The 19781-nt window shown below is 45.8% G+C and overlaps 1 protein-coding gene across 1 annotated transcript; it reads left to right on the top strand.

The window, feature by feature from the left end:
* Positions 1 to 3569: 3569 nt before the first annotated feature.
* Positions 3570 to 19781, top strand: LOC135385036 (protein madd-4-like). Its single transcript, XM_064614212.1, has 9 exons — positions 3570 to 3651; positions 3705 to 3824; positions 4375 to 4641; positions 6411 to 6443; positions 9574 to 9747; positions 16740 to 16838; positions 18142 to 18293; positions 19574 to 19688; positions 19744 to 19781. Exons 1-9 carry the CDS (start codon positions 3570 to 3572, stop codon positions 19779 to 19781), a joined length of 1080 nt encoding a protein of 359 aa, XP_064470282.1.

Raw genomic sequence — 19781 nt, 5'->3', positions numbered from 1 at the left:
GAACCCAATGAGTTTCGATGTTCCCGGTGCCGGTTTCCTACGGATCTATTTTCCTGTAAAAGTTTAAATGCAAGTTCAAATCGATGCAAATAAGGTTTTTTTTTTACGTTAGTAATAATTGGGGGTTTTACGTCGCGAGACAACTGAGATCACGAGCGACGCCACAGCGGTCGGTCTGTGGATTGCTTTTGCGCACCTGAGGGTTCTTTAACGTGCGATGAAAGCTCATCACACGGCACCCCGTATTTAACGTCCCTCGCGGAAGACGGCGTGTTTAAGCAACTTGTACCCTGCCACCAAGTTGCTGGCGTCCTCGGCCGGGTTCGAACGCGCGATCTCGGGATCACAAGGCGAACACCCTACTGACTGAGCCACTGAGGCAGTTTTTTTCTTTCTTTTTTTTTTTTTTTTAAGGTTATTCTTGGGACAGCTGGGACGAAGGGGTGCGAAGTGTCGCGACCCCTTTAAGGTCATAGCCTTCTTATTCTTATTTTGTTCATTTCTATTTATTTTACCCCAAGGACCCTTACCCGCCCTTCCTTGAATATTTTGGGACACAACGAATACCATACCACGTAAATTGCCACCTGACATTCGAGGCGACTCCAGAATGCATTTTGCTATTTGGCACCTACAAGCTGAAAGGGGGAAAGAAAGAAATCTGGAACGTGCAAAGATCGCTTGTGAGTTTTTAATGCTAGATCCAAAATTCAAGCACTGCGTGCTAGGAAAAATGAGTAAAGAAAACAAACTCCATCCGCTCAATACCAGCCACTCACAGCGCATTTGGCGAATGGAAAATGGAGTAAAAGACCGAGCCAGCAAGGAAGGGCATATGGACTCTGAACAATTAGAATAACTCACTGTTCCATTCGTGGCAGTGTGGAATGACAGCGAAAGACAAAATCGCATTATAATATGCAGTCTTTCTGTGGGCGCATTGCACCAGACATTATATATATACGTTACAAGACGTTATATGCATTCAAACTCACTCAACAGTGCAGCTCACCATAGTGCACGTACAGGCATTTTTAGTTTTTATTCTTATTTCTTCTTCTTCTGTGGACAGCGGCTGTTATCTTTTGAGCGAGTGCAGCGAACTCGCTACAAACTGGCAGCGCACATTTTGATGCCTCTTTATTAGAAAATAGTGCAGTCAAAAGACGGAAACGTGCAGTGAAATACGTAAACACACTGTTTACTTTCGTGCTTCAACTGGTTGCATATCATTCGAATATACAAACAAACAAACAAGCAAACAAACACACACACACACACACACAAAAGAAACATGCCATACTGACTGTCCCTCCAAACAAAATACGTAATACTCCGTCCCTCGAGATATTTACTCTAGGAATGTAAACATGACCATGCGACTGAATAATAAGCACTACGTGAAGTTTGTACAAATAAAGAAGCTTTTCTGTTCAATCGTCATAGTACAAATACGCGTGACTCGTTTTTTTTTTCTTTTTTCTTTTTTTCGTGTCCCGATCGATGGGATCCAGTGGATACAAACCGAGAATTTCTCCGTGACTGCTGATTTAAATGACGCTTCTCGAAGCATGTCGCAACGAGGGAGTTGTGCCTCAGATGCTTGGGCCCAAGTCAAGACGCACTCTAAAGCCAATCTCTTAGCCAATCACCGTCCCCGTAATATATTTTGGGTCGGAGCAGTAACGCGTCCGCGCGAGCCAATGACGGACGATTTCGGATTTGTGAATGGAGTTCACTTGGAGCTCTTAACTTGTCTCTGAGTATAGTTACTCTTCTTCTGTTTTACTTCGAACTTTGTTACTGTCGTGCATAAATTTGACAGCGAAATGATGCTTGTTACATAACCATGAAGTCTTTAAGTTACTCATTACATCGTCAAGTGTTGTGGCATAAAATATATATATATATGTTTGTAACTCAAACGTCGCCATGCCAGTACTGGACAGCTGTTTCGGCCTTGTTGGGCCTCATCAACAGTACGCAGGCAGGCAACGTTTGAGTGGATGGCGTTAGAAGGTCACGTAACACGTGATTCCTCCCGTCAGGGTGAGATAAGCTGTCCAGTTCTGGCATGGCGATGTTTGAGTTACAAACATATGCTATACGTGCAGCCAAAGAGCTCTGACTATTTGTTTCCTTTGGATATATATATATATATATCCACACGTATATAGCCTGACATACCTAGACACCGCTGCTCCTGCTACCGACGCTCCATGCCATCATGAATACCTCTGGCTCCCGTCTGTATAGGTTGATTGTTGCTTGCCAATAAATTTTCACATTTCACGTTCCGAAAATGGCCTTATCGTTTTTCTTTTTGCACCGTGTTTGATTGCCCATTAAGGCGGGACTCAAGCGGAAGTAACGTTCTTTGCGTCCACACAATACAGACTTCAAAAAGATCACGTTCATGTGTGTAGGCATCCGTGTACACTCCGGCTTCCACCCCTTCGTGTCTCACAAAGAAAGAAAAAAAAAAAGGCAGAATCGGGCAGGAGAGAGTTTCATCCTTTCTTTTTTACATCTCATTTACGGAAGAGTGAGATTCTCATCCTCACTGTGAACCAGGAGCCCCGGCAGGTCCGATACAAGCATCGCCATTTATGAAATGGATGGGACGTACTAACGATGCGACGTACAAGCCACTTCACTAATCTGTAATTGCAGTACGAAGCGAGCGCGGATCCGAGTCTCATTCCAGGTTGGACGCCTGTATTCGGGCGCGTTTCTGAATGATGCTGGTACAGCGAGTGCTGTGGGCTACAGTGGACCACTATGGCCGCTTGCCTCTAGGGACGGAAGTTCAGCTGTTGGATGTAACAGCACTGGTACGTGATATGCAACCAATCGATGACTGTAGAGGCAAAGAATCGATTTTGCAAAGCTCCCCCTTGTTGCTCGACTTCTAACCACGAATGCATGTCAAGCGCGTCAATGTAAGGCACGCGTGTCGAATATTAAACTGGTTGATATTTGTTACTTCCCAACTGTGTTCTTTTACTCTGTTCGGTCAAGGTTCAAGGTGCTGTTAATTCTACGTAGCCTATGTCAATATTCCTCAGTGTCAAATGGCTTTTTGTTATGCCTGTGTGCGTTTGTGACTGACGAACGCCCTTCAAAGTCTTCTGCCCTGCTTCGGGCCACCGAGTATAGCGGTGGCCCGGTGGAAACTGCGTGTAATGCGGCCACAGGTAGCACTCAGCTGCCTGTGCTACTGAGGCGTGTCTGTAGGGTCCTTCAGTGGCGACAAGGACACGAATAAGAAATAAAAAAAGCCAAATGCTACTAAAAGGAATCAACGCTAACAGTTTTCTTGCCAGCGGAGATATTCACGCGGTGCGCACAGAGGAAAGACTCAACAGCATTTATTCATTCATGGGTGATACTAAAGCCTCGCATAAGTTTAAGATATATGACAGTTCTAAGTAGCCCGTTTGGAAACCATATCTCCTGACAGCAAACGTCGACTATCTCAGCGGCGCTTCATCTACCTTGGTCATCCCACCGAAGAACGCACCGTGCGCGGGAGCTTAGATTCACATAGCCATTGTCATCATATCGGTATGCTAGCCACCAGTCGAGGCTGGGCTAGAGTTATAATTCTTGCTAACCTCATGGCACATGTGGAGGGTTTTCGGAGGATAGGTAAGACTGCACACGTTTGCATGTGTCACGCATAAACGGGCAGCACGATGCAGGACCAACGAAACTCCCTCCTGGAAGGTGGAGTGAGTGGAGTCTGTGGTCCGACTGTTCCAAGACGTGCGCGCTTGGCCTGAGAGTGAGGGCAAGAAAATGTTACATTCGTAACATTAACGGTAAGCACACTTCTTCACCCAGTAAGCACGAACGTTTTAGGAAGTTGTCCTGTTGTCAAAACCTCCTCAAAACCACCAACTTTTTTTTCGGTGCATATGAGCGTTTGGAGGTTATGAGCATTTGGTGCTTATGAGCTACTACCTATCTCCCCAGCTGTAGCTACTACAAAAAAGGTATGAGGCAAAGCATGCTGTGTTGTATTGTATTGTATTGTGTACAGGGTAGACAACATGAAAAAGAGCAAAGTATATTATCAGCTTGTGTAGGTCACACAAAATATTGTATTTGTGGACATAGTACAATGTGTTGCCTAAGGTCTGTTACACACCGTGAAGAAAGCCTCCAGCATGCAATTGCAGTAATGCTGCACACAGGACGACGGAAAAAGGCAAATGTCTTTCAATCATGGACCATATAGCGACGCCCTTTGAAGTACGGGTTTAATGGCTGGTTGTCAGCATAATAACTCTGCCATGACCTCCCCTCTACCGACATACGTGTTCTAAGTTCATACAACTTGCCTCTTCTTCTTTTGTACAACAACCGAAGGCAGCGAGGTTGCTCCCCGTACGGAATGTCCAACAGGCAAAGACCAGGAAAGAATATTTTGCGACACTGGAGTACCCTGTCCTATTCCCGGTGGGTGGTCCGGGTGGAGCTCCTGGACGTGCTCGAGAAGTTGCGGAAAAGGAATCGGCAAACGTACACGACTCTGTAACAACCCTGCACCGCTCTTCGGAGGAGCTCCCTGCGAGGGTCCAGAATGGGACATGGGTACCTGTAACACGCGACGTTGCCCGTCACAACTACGGAAAGGTAAAGCAATCAGCAACGTTCCGTTCCAACGTCAGCGAGACCACGACGTAAATAATGTCTTCCTGGAACGTCTATTATTGTATCTTTATTCAACCTTACATACTGCCTTTCATAGCGACCTGAATCGAGAAACACACCTGAATTCGGGACTACACTAGTCTACAGGTCACGAACGCAGGACGTTGTATTGGTCTAAGATTTGGAACCGCACGTTATAGTGGTCTAAGCTCTAGTGCCTCGTAGAATGTGGAAAATCGGTATTGTCTTCGACGGGGGTGCAGACACTGGAAGTTCTATCCAGCTCAACCTGTGGAATGTGGGAACGCCTGAGCCCACCGAAACTGCACTGCCTCCGAAAAGAATGTGTAAACTTGTAAACTACATGCGCCTAACGAAAAATCTGATTCCATCGAATACAGATGCGAGGAAATTGTCCCGCTATCGGGCACGCATCAAACGAGCAAACAAAGTGCAATATCACCCTGCTGCCGTCTTTCCATCAACTTCCATTATTGATGTGTTGAAAAGTGCTAAAAGAGGAAAAGACGACCCACATACACCGAGCGCCAACTCTTAACTGTTTATTCACAATCCCCGTGGATCAAGCCAACAGAAAGCTTATCTCGTCGTCACCCGATAGGACCGAAGCTGTGCTCACGCACCTGTCCCCCGCCCTCCTGATATGAGGAGCCTCGTGGATATTCTCCCCGTATTCTCCCCGTGGAGCCCCGTTCTTTTTGCCGCTTGTATCCTGCTTTGATCTCGGAGTCGTCGAACATACATTGACAATCGCCCCCCCCCCTCCCCCCGATCATTAATGCGTTAGCATTAGTAGTGTCAAAGTGGAAAAAGATGTGTGTGTGTGTGTGTGTGTGTGTGATATGGTGAGGCCTTACCAAGACAGAAGTATAGTTTTGACGTAAAGGGGAGATAAGAGGGTAAATGTAAATGAAGGTAAATGATAGGAAATTGAAGTAGTTGAAGGTAAATAAGAGTAAGAGATAAGTCTAATTAAAGGTAATTAAAGCAAGAAAGTTCATTTTAAGGGTAATAAATGCCAGATATATGTAATGAAGAGAAAGAATAAATGAAATTAAAGATTACCAAGGGTAACTGTAGGTTATCGAAGGCAATTAAAGGTAATTAACATAAATTAAAGAGAAATTAAAGCAAGTAAACGTAATTAAAAAGAATGAAATGAAATGAACTAATGAAATGTAACTAAATGTTAATTAAAGGATAATTGAGGCTGATTAAAGGTTAATTAAATGGACATACAAAGTAATTGAAAGTGTCGGATCGGAAGTCATGTATAAACCGGAGGTGGACAACCGGAACTCAGGTTAGACAGGAAGTGAACAACCGGAAGTCGAGTTGGACCGGAAGTGAACAACCGGAAGTCGGGCTTAGACCGGAAGTGGGTACCCGGAAGTAAAGTATAGACTGGAAAAGGCGCTTAATGCTAACACATTTCTCTCGCATTTGCCACTCAATCGATACTGAATTTGTTTATTGGCCATTACACTGTTTATATTTTCACAGACAGCGTGGGAATGTGACGAACTTTTCACAGTTGATTCGTTTTTATTTTTATTTACAATTGGAAAACGCCTACCCGAGCTTCTCAAAGGAATACTTTATTCTTAAAAGCATACCTTCATGAGCATCTGTATTTCTGACGACGGCAGAAAAGTAACGAATTCTGTGATAAAATTATGATGCCATGAGGGGTGATTCTCTTACACGTGACATCTGCACTTTGGTTTCAGACGCAATAGAAACGGCCATGAAGAACCTTAAACGTAAGTGAACCACTCCATGAAGATGGAGCGTGAGTGAGAGACACAGGGACACCCTCGCATTATTCTGTTGATGCAGTTGGATTGGCTGGTCAAATCCGATACAATGCGCTCCCAGTCACGTACAGATCACAGAGCAAGAATAGTGGGTTGTGCTCCGATCTCACTGAGAACAGCAGATTGAAACTTCAGAAATTGATAATCGCCGAGGGAAAAAGCTACAGCAGAAAGTGCAGTGTCCTTAAAAAAGGCTGTCGAGAACGGATGTCGGATGTCATTTTCTCTACAGCTGGATCTCCCGAGTACTGTTATACGTTATAGCAAGATGACTGTCTGGATAGGATAGGAAGGATAGGAAACAGTAAATTGCTCGACCCCCACGGGCTCCTCTTTTGCAATCACATTCCTCTTTATTGCTTGTGACTTCTTCTTTATATTTTAAAATTCTCAGAGGAACAAGCAAGTGACAACCAGCAGTCGTCGAATCCCTGCTTCGTTCATTGAGCACTCAATCAGAAGTCACCATGTGCATTATCTTGACTGTAAGGTGTCCTGTCACCACCTCAATTGAATTCACAAACGCATAAGAAAAAAAAAAAAAAAACAGCCATGAGCGGCGCGCCGAGACCTTGGAGGTTAGACCCAATCTCCTGAAGTGACGTAATCAGGCCCGTGTGAACTAGCATCACCGTAGCGATAGCAGGTAGATCTCATTCTCCAGTGAAAATTCGCTTGCTACGGGCACGGCGCCTCATTACTAGAACTCTAGAGAGACTGCACGTGACGGAGTGACGTCAGCACCACTCACTCACTTTCGAACTCTCTGAAGGAGGGGAGGACTTCAAGAGGGTGCGCACACCAAAGCTCTGCTCCACACCTCTCCGCTCCGCAGACCGCTCCACAGACCACTCCACAGATCAGCCACGATGATCGTTCGCAATGATGCAATGATGACGCAATGATTAATTCGCAATGATGATCGCACGATGATCGCAAGAGCGCATGTTACTCGTTGCACAGTTCGTCTCAGCCAAAAAAGAAAAAGAAAAGAAAACAAAATATGGAGGGAGACTTTACTGTCCCATAAATTTAAGGCGGACTCATTTCTTAAGGAAGTCTATAGGGATTTTTTGTTCGCAGGGTTCCCGTAAACCTCCCAAAATCTCCACACGAAACAAGTACAGGCGTGTTCTGCTCGCGTTTATCTAGGGAATGACACATTTTTGAAGGCCTGACGCGAGCCACTGATTTTTGGCGAATTAAAGTTTGTCTAATTTTCAATTCATGGGAGTCTATGGGAGATGCAACAAAATCGCTTCTCTCGACCCGCCCGCGCTTCATATTTGGGCCAAAATGATGTCATTCCCTAGAGTATCGGTCTGGGAATTGATTGCAATCAACAAATTTGACAAGCTTACTGCAGTTTTCCAGATCCCTGCGAATGAAAATAATGGCTTTGTCGGTTGCTAGCACGTTCTGCACGCTGGCTCCGATTATATTATTTCATTAGAGCGCTAGAGGAAAGCAAAACGAAGAAAACAATTTTGGGACGGTGCAGCCAACACTCACCGGAAGCGAATGTTGACTAGATCCATGTCCGCATGACTGGATCCATGACTAGACGCATGAGTCCGCCTTAAACCGCAACTGTGTGCGCTAGGGAGCTGCAAATACCGGCAGCGTGGAAATATTACACCCAACCGAGGAAGTGATCTCCAGATCCTGAGGGAACAACAGTACATCTTGCAAACCTGATTACTAAAGATGGACCAAAGGCCGGGAACATACATCTTTAATTACCGAAATTCACACCGGCTCACAACAATTAAAAACAGTGAATTAAAATTGACGTTTCGGAATCCATCCGGATTCCATCATCAGAATGCGGTCTAGGTGGTCGTCCCCGCTCTTTTATACATCAAGGGGGCGTAGCATTCGGGTAACGGGCCGGGATGCCTGTTCATGGTGTTATCTATCTTCTTGATAAACCAGGACTCCAATTGTTTACGTACCCCCCAACGTTTTTTCTACTATATCCCCCCAGTTTCATCGACGACACGTGCCGTCGAATGAACAGGGAGCACCGTGGAGCCGAGGACTCTGGCCAACAGCCATTTGTAACCATTCCATACACAAAGGGTGTCTCAGAACAAATTAGGCGGGCTCTTGATGAGGTAGGTATACGCACTGCTTTTAGACCACAGGTGACTATAAAGAACTTAATATCTCGCCCTAAGGATAAGACGGTACAAGGGGACGAACGTGGGGTTATATATAAAATAAGCTGCAACGATTGTCCCGAGGTTTACGTTGGGGAGACAGGTAGGAAAACAAAAACGAGAATGAAAGAACACAAAAGGGACATGAAATACAGTACTAGTAAGCAGACAGAGCTCTGTGATCATGTTTTGAAAACAGGGCACCAGGTGGACTTAGAAAAACCGGCAATCTTGGCACATGAAAAACGTTGGGGGGTACGTAAACAATTGGAGTCCTGGTTTATCAAGAAGATAGATAACACCATGAACAGGCATCCCGGCCCGTTACCCGAATGCTACGCCCCCTTGATGTATAAAAGAGCGGGGACGACCACCTAGACCGCATTCTGATGATGGAATCCGGATGGATTCCGAAACGTCAATTTTAATTCACTGTTTTTAATTGTTGTGAGCCGGTGTGAATTTCGGTAATTAAAAACCTGATTACGTCTCCTTCGGATTACACGGCCTCCTGATTGTCTCTGCACGCGTGCTGCAATGCACCAAACACATGCAGTATTTCTTTTTTTTTCCCCGAAAGGAAATATATAATAATGCGGGGCTTTACGTCGCGAGACAGCTACGATCCCCGAAAGGAAACAAGAAAATAAGTGTCATCTGTGTTCTCAGTTCTAACACAAAAGACACCGTTACATCGAATAGAAATAGACGTCTGCTCTGCAGTCGTCCAATCCAATAATCATCTGCAAATAAAAAGGGATTCTTCCTTCAAATCCAGAACCGAAAATAATGAAAGGGCTTACGAACGTCGATATTGGGGAAACACGAGGGACAGAGACGATATCGCACTAAAGAAATGAGTTCTTCCCATTCTCCGCTTTCAATCTGCTCTCTCATACTGTTGAATGGTCCAGAGAAGCAAGGAGATATCAGGAAAGAAGCGGGCGAATCTGTAAAGCTCACCTGTTCCGGGGACGCCGTTGGCAACGTCTATAGCCAGTTTCCGGATTCCACATTACGGTGGACGCTCAATGGCAGATCAATAAGGCTGGACAGAGAAAGACAGTTCTTCGTCGGCGAGGACCTCAGTAAGTTCATAAGGAAGAGTACCAAGATAAGATGGTAGAGTTGTAACAACTTGTGTGTTTTGAAAGGGCAAAATATTACAGTAAAATCTCGGGGCAAAATTTAAAAGGAAAGGTCCGCATATATTGACAACGTTCGGTGGCATCACTGCGGTGATCTGGAAGATCTAGAGCGCATTATTCTCTATTGCACGCGCACTACCAACCTTTCAGAACCACACTTTCAGTGTCTCTAATTCAGCTGGACTCTCGCCCTCTGACTATGTTAAAATTGCTTGGTCCATGGCCAAATCTGAACCACCAACGCCCTGCGCTAAAAACACTTCTAGACTTTTTGGACACAGTAGGACTTCGGTCCTCACTGTGAGACGACCGATTGTTCCATTTCACCACATTACCGCAGGCAACGGGGGGGGAGGGAGTATCGCTCCCGGCGATGAAACACCCCAGTCATCCTCATTAAAATAAAGCCGTTGTTTTTGCATCCCCGTACTTTGCACGCAGCGACGGGGCTGCTATAGTTAAGAGGTGAGCGGGGGTATTGAGTATACCGCGCGTCGGTGGCTGTTGCATTTGTTGGAAGAAATCTCCATGACAGGCAAGCCTGAGCGATGGGCAAGACACGTAAACAAAAACAAACACAAACACGAAGGCTCAAACCAGCAAGACGTTTAATTGAGAACAACGAACTTCATGAACATGTAGACGGTGCGAGGGAAGACAGAGAGAGGGGAATATCTCCACGGCAAAAATGGTGTGTTACGAACGTTTCTAATTTTCAGCATACAAACTTTTTCATGAATGTTATGTCATGCACAGTTGTCCAATAGTTAAGAGCAAAGTAGTTGATGGACAAATAACAGTTAGACGCATGCGATGCAAGCGATGGCACACTTGGACACCATTCTGAACTCACTGCGTGCTCTCAACTGTGGCTCCTCCTATGGGACGTCAGAAGATGCACTAATGCTTATTTGCGGACAAAACGAGTATGTCCGCAGGAACTGAAGAAGCGGAGGGTTTTACCAGCATTTTTGTCCACGTGGATTCCAAAGCGATTTTGGCATTTTGGCGATTGATCGGCAAACGAGGATGTCGCGTGGATATGGCCGCACCCGCGCACACATGTAACTAGAGCAGCTGTACATCGCTTGTCCGCTGAACCAATATTATGTAACGTCTTGTTGACGTTTCTGTCTTCGATTGCACTTACGTATATGTATAAGCATTGCAAGTGCAAGACACCCGGCGAAGTGGTTATGCCTAAGGACCCTGGTTTTCTGCAGCGGCAAATTCAAAATTCTGCGGCACTGACTTGAAAATTCCGCGATTTTCCGCGGCAACCAGTCAACGGCTGCTTGAAATGATAAACACTTTATTTTCTTTGGTAATGTGGTAACACAAATATTTTATAAAATTACAGATTGAAAGCACTGTTGTGGCTCAGCATTACATGCATGATATCTTGTGTTCTCCTCTGACAAAGACAAGGGACTGTCACCTGCAATCATTTTATACCTGCTGAAAGATCTTTCAGGACCTACAGAGTTTATAGGAACTTTATAGGAAGATTATAGGAAGGATTTTTTTTTGATTGGGTGTTAGCGCCGCGAAGCAACTGTGGCTATGAGCGACGTACAGATGTGGACAGACGGAGAGAGGATAGCAGGAAGGAGTGGGGGACAGGGGGGTATTATAGGAAGGAGCTTACAATACATTCCCTGTGGAAGTTAGTGTCACCCTTTTTTGTTTCACGGCTGTAGGCTTAAGAGTCCTTAAAGGCAAACTCCCAGACATGAAATCAAGGTCCCCCACTGCCACCGCTAAACTGCACACGGGAGGGACTCCGCCCCTTTCTCAGGCGAAGTATGCACAATAAACTTGGGCTAACGTTATCTTAAGCTAAACTACAATCTGTCTGTGCTGGTCCTGCAGCATGTGCAGTTTCGTAAAGCAGGCATCACCTCATGCAGGGAAGCTTCAGGTGAAGCCTCATGCAGGGAAGCTTCAGGTGAAGCCTAGTTTCGGGATGTGTCGCTCGTATTCGGCAAATAGTCAGACATTCGAAAATCCGAATATTGGGTATTCGATTCGCGAATGAACTACTTCGAGTGATTGACATTTGATTCGAATTCGAGACCTCTAATATCCGCACACACCTAAAAATAAGGGATTCCGTAAAATTCTGTGCCAAAGGAAGGTTCCGCGACGAACTCTGTATTCTGCGATATTTCGTGGAATCGCGAAAAACCCTGGGCCTTAGTTATGCCTATATCTTCAAATGCCAAGACAGGAAAGTGCTTTGTTTTCCGCGGACGCTTTCGTACAGATGTCCCTATCCGGCAATCTCACGGCGCATAACTTCGACGAGGAACTTGCTATCATGTGCCGGTAGGCAGACAGCGTTGTCACAAAACAAGGTCTACGCTTTCCTTGCTAAGTTACTGCTGTATTTCTGAAGATGGCTTGGAGTGTTCGCTTTAATGTTCACTGTTGCATAACTTAGAGGAGGACGATGGGCGACCAGGTGCATGGGATTGCGATGAGCGCGCGGCGTCAGGCTCGAGGTGGGATTCTGGGCACTTGTGGATTAAAGCTTGTTGGTGTTGGTCACCTGGAGCTTCGGTCGGTCTGACTCATTACGTAATACAATTTGGTGCCGAAACCCGGGATTCGGACCGCGCTCCGGATGTCAAGCGAAGCACTCGACGGCCTACTGAATACTCGGGCAGGAACCCGCGACGGGGTCACCCATGCCACCGAACATCTCGCCGTACTTCTGTCTCGACCGGTAAAAGCGAAGGCAGCAATTGAAGCAGACCTCCGATGCCTGATTGCCGGGAAGGCAGCCCTTGCGAAGCTGGATGCCCAGGTCATGGGTTTGATAAGTGATGAGAGATACGATAAGAGAGAGAGACGAACTGCAAGATATACTGGAGCAGGAATGGCAATTAGAACTGGCAATTTCGAAAGCGAGAAGCGCACTCCGCCTGGCTCTCTTGCCTACCTTGCCTACTGGGACGTTCACTGTGTGGACCAGCGGAACAGTTCATCTCACTACAGCTGGTCAGCTCGGAAGTCAAGTCTCGATGAGCCAGCCTCCTGCTTCTCCAGCTGGCGCAATTGAAGGTCACTCAAATTCGACAGAGAGTGACACAACTCAAGAACGCTCGATGTCACGCCATCCGCACCAGTCGGACCTCACAGCAAACATTGAGGCATCTTTCGAGGAATGGCTATGGCAGCGTACGGACAGCACGAACACAGAACACCGGGAAACCGCTGAGGGTCAGTGTGATGCAAAAGTATTGCCAGAGGACTGCAACCGCAGTAAGCAACCAGGGAAAGACTGCACTGACTGTAAGGATTCGCTAGTTCAAACCAGGCTGTCGGAAGGCCTACCTCCCGTCCACACGAGGAACATGGCACAAAAATCGTCAAACTCCGAATGTGATTCGCACGACGTTGTGCAAAGGCACCAACGATCTTCGCAGATCTTCGCTGAAAGAGAAATAATCCCTCCAGCTCATTTTGAAGCCAGCTCTAAGATAGGGAGAATGTCGTCGAACGTCGGCAGCAGAATCAACGCTCAACCGCAATCGGCGGAGGACCTTGGCAGCGCTTTAGAAGCCACACCTTTGCCCACAGTCGTCCACGTTTGCACGAGTCAGCAGACACCCGCATCGGTCTCCTTTATGACACTCAGCGACCCAGCGGCAGCTGCCACAGACCACACAGTTCGCCAAGGACTACTGTACAGCACACCACACCCTGTGCCGCACCGCGAGGATGTTTCGGATGTTTTGGGGTCTTCACGTCAGACGACGACGCGGACGATTGAAATATTGCAAGTCTTCGTAAACCCAGACCGTGAGGACACTTGCCTCGATCGGCCACGTCCCCACCTGACGTCACTTGGACACTGCACAGATATGATCGCCGCCAACGCGGTCACCCTGTCGGCGCGGGAGTGTGTTGCATAACTTAGAGGAGGACGATGGGCGACCAGGTGCATGGGATTGCGATGAGCGCGCGGTGCCTGGCTCGAGTTGGGATTCTGGGCACTTGTGGATTAAAGCTTGTTGGTGTTGGTCACCTGGAGCTTCGGTCGGTCAGGCGAACCATGGTCCTTGTTAAGAAACCACGGGTTCCACCTCGGGTTCGTTTAAGGCGTTCCATGGCTGGCTGCTGGAGTATGTCAATGGTGTCGCCATACACTTGAAGGGCGTCGGGTTCTGACGTGCATCCCACAACCAAATCGTCGACGTAGAACCCTGTACAAAGCCGTGGAACAGTCATCGGGTATCGAGAGGCCACGGAAGCGAGATGTCATTACGTAATATTCACTGTGTTAAAAAAAGAAAAAAAGAAAACAGCTGGTTAGCAGCATCTACCTATTTATTAGTTACAAGACCTTTGTGCATGAAACTGCACTTCTGTACACCTCAAAATCAAGAAGTGCATAGATGCATGCGATAGATGTTTACATGCTGCCTGTTTCGCATGTCACTGTTGAAGTTGTGGGCATTGTAACACGTACGTAACGCGCATAACAAAACAAAATATTATAATCTCTAAAGGTAATCGCAATATGGAAAATGGCGCTGAGCAAAAGCACTGAGCAAAACTGGCACGAAACATATCGCCATCATAAAATAGCAACAAAATCTTCGAAAAAATCGCTGATTAATATACAAGGCGATTATTTTTACAATATGTTTCTATAAAAATACATTGAGAGCAGCATAGATGCCGTTTTTACAGTTGAGCTATACGGCCAGGCGGACATCCCATCCAAGAGAGTATGTCACTACTAGATGACTACTTAAAATTCATTAATTAACTATTAAAATAAGTGCTTTCTTGCAAAAGTGAGACAGCAGAATGGATGGCAATCTTCGTTGAAAGCATTTCAATTTTGAAACTATCTCAAAACGAGCACAGACGTAGAATTATCCATCGACGGATATTGCGATGCATTTGTTGTTTAAATCCGGAACCAAAACCGGGCGCCTCAGGAGCGCATCACATTCTTCGTAGCCGGCTTATTCAGGCCGCAAAGTGTTTGATCACGCCAGCAAATCAACACCAACTCCAATAGTTTACGTCGCTCCAAGATACGTGGCCCTTTGACGTTCTTCTGACGTCGAAAGGACGCAGTCCTCCCTGCGCTTCTGATGCGCGCTTTTTGGTTCTTTTGTATAGCATAATTCAGCGATATTTAGATGCAAGTGCTTGTCTCGGGATTTTTTAAAGATAGAAATGGCTTCAGCGAGCATTGTCTCACATTCTGCTATCTAATTTTGCTCGAGAGCCCCTAATTAAATATTTAAATAAGAAATTTTAGGTAACTAGCCCGCTGAAAGTACATACTCTTAACGTTAACGTTACGTCGTAACGTTAACGAGAATACACAGGGACAGCGTTCAATTAGTTACTGAAATTTATTCAGATAAACGCACTATCCACGAAAGTCCAGCGGTGAGTCATCTGCGAATCTGCGGTCAGTAAACCTTACCCCGCTAGACGTGGCCTTTCTTTCTCTGGACTTTGCTGGTTAGTGTGTTCGTCTGAATAAATTTCAATTGCTCGTTGGACGCTGTCCGTGTCCGTCGCGGTCGCTGTGTGTTTTCATAAGGATTTTCTGAAGCAAACAACATGCTCTACACTGTCTCGCCTTACATACTCTCTTCGAGAGAACATCCGCCTGATCGTATAACCCACCTGCAAAAACGGTATCTGTACTGCTCTCATAGCATGTAATAAAAAATATGTAAAGAATAATAATAAAAACGCACCCTGAATAGTAAACATCAACCACTTCCGCCGTGGCAGTATTCGGTTTTTGCAACTTAGGCTCATTCTGAACTCGTATTCGCCACGTTACAATGGAATGTTTATTGCTGTCATTTGCGCACCTCTGGTATTATGAGGCACGTTCGAGTCCTTCACTGCAATCATCCTATAATTCACGTTATGCAGGGTGTTTCACTTAAATCCCCGGGCTAAATAATTCGCGAACGGGTGCACCAATAATATTTTTTTTCCACAAGTATCTCTCCGATCTCTACAAGCTGCGTACTTTGTGAATGAGTGGGAGGCGCCTATTATTTAAATAAAAATTAAAATAAGTCGTAAAAAACATCACTTTTAAAGCAGGGCGCCGTCGGCATTAAAATGGTATATACTACCCCCTTTTTGCGTCCTTCAGTGTACACTTTTTAGAGAAAAATCTGCCACCGAAGCGGGTGATTTGTTGCAGTAATTAATTGGTAGCGGTTTACATATTTTTGTAGCGGCTGATCGTGGCGAAGCGCAAAAGGACGTAATTAATTGGTGTAATTAATCGTTAATCGATGTAAGGATGTTATTCGTTGGTGGATAAGGGAGTGGAAGAGCGTCCTTTTGCGCTTCACTGCGACCAGCCGCGACAAAGATATGTAAATTGAAACCAATTAATTGCTGCAACAAATGACCCGCTTCTGTGCCAGATTTTTCTCTAAAAGGTGTCCACTGAAGATCCCGAAAGGGGTAATACCCATTTTAATGCCAACGGCGCCCTGCTCTAGAAGTTGTTTTTCATGTTGCTCACTTGAATTTTCATTTAAATAAGGCGCACCTCATCGCAGCTCGTAGATGGTATAGGACAGATACTTGTAAACAAGAAGGTTCTTCGATCAGTGCACCCGTTCGCGAATTATTCAGCTGAAACACGATGTATAGCTCTCTATACTTGCTTCGTATATAGCTGGTAAGATTTTGTGTGAAGACTGTGCGTTCAGGCTATACAAGACAAGTTGCGACTGCTTTTTGCACTATCGTGAGGTTTCTTTTGTTTGTACTCAAATGCAACTAATGTTCTTCACACATCCCTGCGTGCAAGTCCCGCTTTCTTTATGTTCTCAAAGTTGTATTCGAATATCTCTTTGAAGTAACGTAATAGAGTTGCCGAGTACAAAAATTGAATGCGTTCTTTGTACTGCTTCCCATCACAGCACTTATGAACCTGAGCACCGTCGATTCTGGAGTGTATATTTGTTGGATGGACTATCAAGAAGGGAGCTCTGTAGCTGTATCTATGGCATCCCTCACAGGTACGCGACAACGAAATGGTATGTTGGCTGGTTATGGCGGCATGTTGTACGGAGGATCGTGGGTTCTGGGTCCACGTCACAGGGAACTGAGGAGACATAAGGGATGGGTATAAATGAATTTTTGATGAATTGAAAGGGAGTATAAAATGAAAGGCAACCGCCATACTTTTATGTACCGCCAGGTAGAACTTGGCTTTGTGATGACACACTCAAGCCATAACGTCGCAATCCTTAATATTTTTCACACTAACGAATTTCAAAGGCTGATAATTTCGCGATCGCGGCGTCCACAGACGTCCGCCACAGGGCACATTGGAGCATGTATATGTCACGTGATATTTAAGTACTACGTAACGCATTTGAGACAGGTTACTAATTACTATTGCACCTGTTTTGAAGCATAACAGCAACTCATGAGCAGTTCGGTCTAAACCTTTTGTAAACTGTAAGAATATCCGCGTCGTCTTCTCCACTGCCACTACCCACGGTGTCTACGTGAGTAGAGTGATAAGAATAGGGTGCCTCAATACTAGCTCCCTCTGCACAGGGTGATGACAACCGCGTCGTCTGCTACGAATTTCCGCCATCTTTACGCCCACGCACAGCTCGCGGTGCGCTCACAAAAGTGTAGCTATCCGCTCGGCTATACGCACTACATTTTAGAGCTCAGTAAACACATAGCTGATGAGGTTTGAAAAAGTACGTGAAACCGGGATACAGCTTTCGTGCATGGTAAGCTTGGGCGTAAACATGGCGGCTCTGCGACATTCGCTTTTGTAAAGGGTGGCTCCAGACAAGAAGATAAAAGCTGTGAAAGTCGCTTTGGTATCGCTGCTCTGTGCAAAACCTCGCATCTATGCTATTTCTACGGTTGTCTGGTTTGCGTTGTAGTGTTCCGGGATGCACCAACCGTGGCACTTTCGACTACCCTAGTTGGTTGCGTTCCCAATAGAAGGCGCGTTTCGGAGTCCACAAATTATGCTTGCCGCAGCAATCTTTCAAAACCGATTGCCTTGTTGGAGACGTGTTGCATCTCTAAGTAACGCATATTAGTATTAACACCTCAGTATTAGCGCCTGCATGAGCACATTATGATGATGGCTTTTCGCCTGAACGCTGCAGTGGTCATTTGTACTGAAATCATCACATCGTCAGACTGATGGAATATCATGCAGTGAGGAATTGACCGATATCTTTTCGAGCTCGTATTTCAAAGCGCTTCCTCAGTTCCTATTGCTTTCAAATGTAAGTTCTCAAGAGATACTTGTTTAACATTTTCTCCTGGTTATTATTTTTGCTGCAGTTCGAAGCAAGGAACCCTCGCTGTCGCTCAATTCGCCCGCATGCCTCCTTTTATTCTGTAACGTGGAGACACTTCAGAAGGTACTCACCAATGTTTCGCTCGAGTGGAGGCACAATGGCTCACTCAGCAAGAGCATAAAGAAGCCCGGAAGGGTAAGTGGGGTCTCTACACGTTCGATGAAGATATTCTGCTTAGCAAAGGCGGAGGGGTTGCCTTTGTTATGTGCCCTTACAAAATCAACGAGGACGGGTAATTGCAAAGCTAGCGTTTTAATGGGCTTTGATGAGACGGGGCAACAGTGGTTGGTAGCAAACAATGTAGGGGTGCTTATTTTTGCGGCCTCTCAATATACAAGTAGTTTGCATTAATAATCCTAGAAATATACGACACAAATGAATTCTATAGAGAGGGCCTTTGACTGTCTTGTATTGTGCCGTACCCTTCGCATGCATACGGCATGTTATTACCACGTGTTGTCGCATTTAAAGGGACGGTCGAGACCCAGAGCTAAACGGTTGCCGTTAAGAGGCACCTTGCAAAATATTTAAAATTCACCGCAAACTATTTCTAATTGAACTTCCTAGCCGGTGTCACGTCAGTAACTTCAGATTTCTGTTCTGCAAGGCAGCCAGGACACCGATTAGAGACTGACTTTATTGACTACGTTTTACCATCTTTCAAAGCAGCCCTCAGTCACTTATTTCATCTCGGTCGCACGTCCTTGTGACATCCGCCAGGGTGCGGTATATCTTGCTTACGTCACAATGAATCCGTATCCGCCGAGTGGGCTAAGGCGTCCGCTCGTTGGTGATAACCAAGGTCGTGCTGTAGACTGGGAGGTGGTGGGTTCGAATCCTACCGCCGGCTGTGCTGTCTGAGGTTTTCCCTGGGTTTTCCGAAGACTTTCCAGACGAATGTCGGCACAGTTCCCCCTGAAGTCGGCCCAGGACGCATACTAATCCCCCTGTCCCCCACTCCTTCCTGCTGTCCTCTCTCCGTCTGTCCACATCTGTACGTCGCTCATAGCCACAGTTGCTTCGCGGCGCTAACACGCAATCAAAAAAAAAATCCGTATCCGGATGTGAACATGACATTCATTCTTCACGTGTACCTTAAAAACTCACGACGGTCTTCTCAGCGAAATTTTGCATTTGGCGTATATATACACGTTACCTAAAGCAACTCAAGTTTCCCAATGGGTCGACTGCTTCAGACTTTCCCTTCAAGCATAAAAACGTCACGCGAGTTTCGGAGATTTTTGAACTTGATGTATTGGCAGTGATTGGAAAGATACCATTAGTTCAAGGCCATTCTGAGGAAGTTATCCCTCGGTGGCGACCTGTGTCTTCACAGTTCTGTGAAGCACGTTAAACACTCTAAGGCTATTGGGAACGTTGCGTTCCTGATGCTACCGCTGATGCCAACATTGCAGACGGTTTCTCTGTACGTTCCTGAAACCAAGGAATCCGACAGCGGTGAATGGGAGTGTCGAATCATAGACAACAACGACAAGTCATCCTGGACTGCTGCTTGGTTTCAAGTCAAAGGCGAGTTCGCTTACTTCTATTCATTCATTTGCATTATAGATACCGTGTTCCGAAGGCCCTTTCTCGCATACGTGTTCTTCAACCATTGTTTGA

The sequence above is a fragment of the Ornithodoros turicata genome, chromosome 2, assembly GCF_037126465.1.
Source record: "Ornithodoros turicata isolate Travis chromosome 2, ASM3712646v1, whole genome shotgun sequence".
NCBI classification, from domain to species: domain Eukaryota; kingdom Metazoa; phylum Arthropoda; class Arachnida; order Ixodida; family Argasidae; genus Ornithodoros; species Ornithodoros turicata.
The sequence above is the reverse complement of the archived record's forward strand: the minus strand, read 5'-3'. Positions and strand labels throughout refer to the sequence as shown.

What these genes read in the sequence shown, in the direction of transcription:
- LOC135385036 (XM_064614212.1), top strand. Translation starts at nt 3,570, where the DNA reads ATGCTAGCCACCAGTCGAGGCTGGGCTAGAGTTATAATTCTTGCTAAC. An exon ending in GGAGGGTTTTCGGAGGATAG is followed by an intron (nt 3,652 to 3,704) that starts GTAAGACTGCAC and finishes AGCACGATGCAG; the next exon opens with GACCAACGAAACTCCCTCCT. An exon ending in CCCGTCACAACTACGGAAAG is followed by an intron (nt 4,642 to 6,410) that starts GTAAAGCAATCA and finishes CTTTGGTTTCAG; the next exon opens with ACGCAATAGAAACGGCCATG.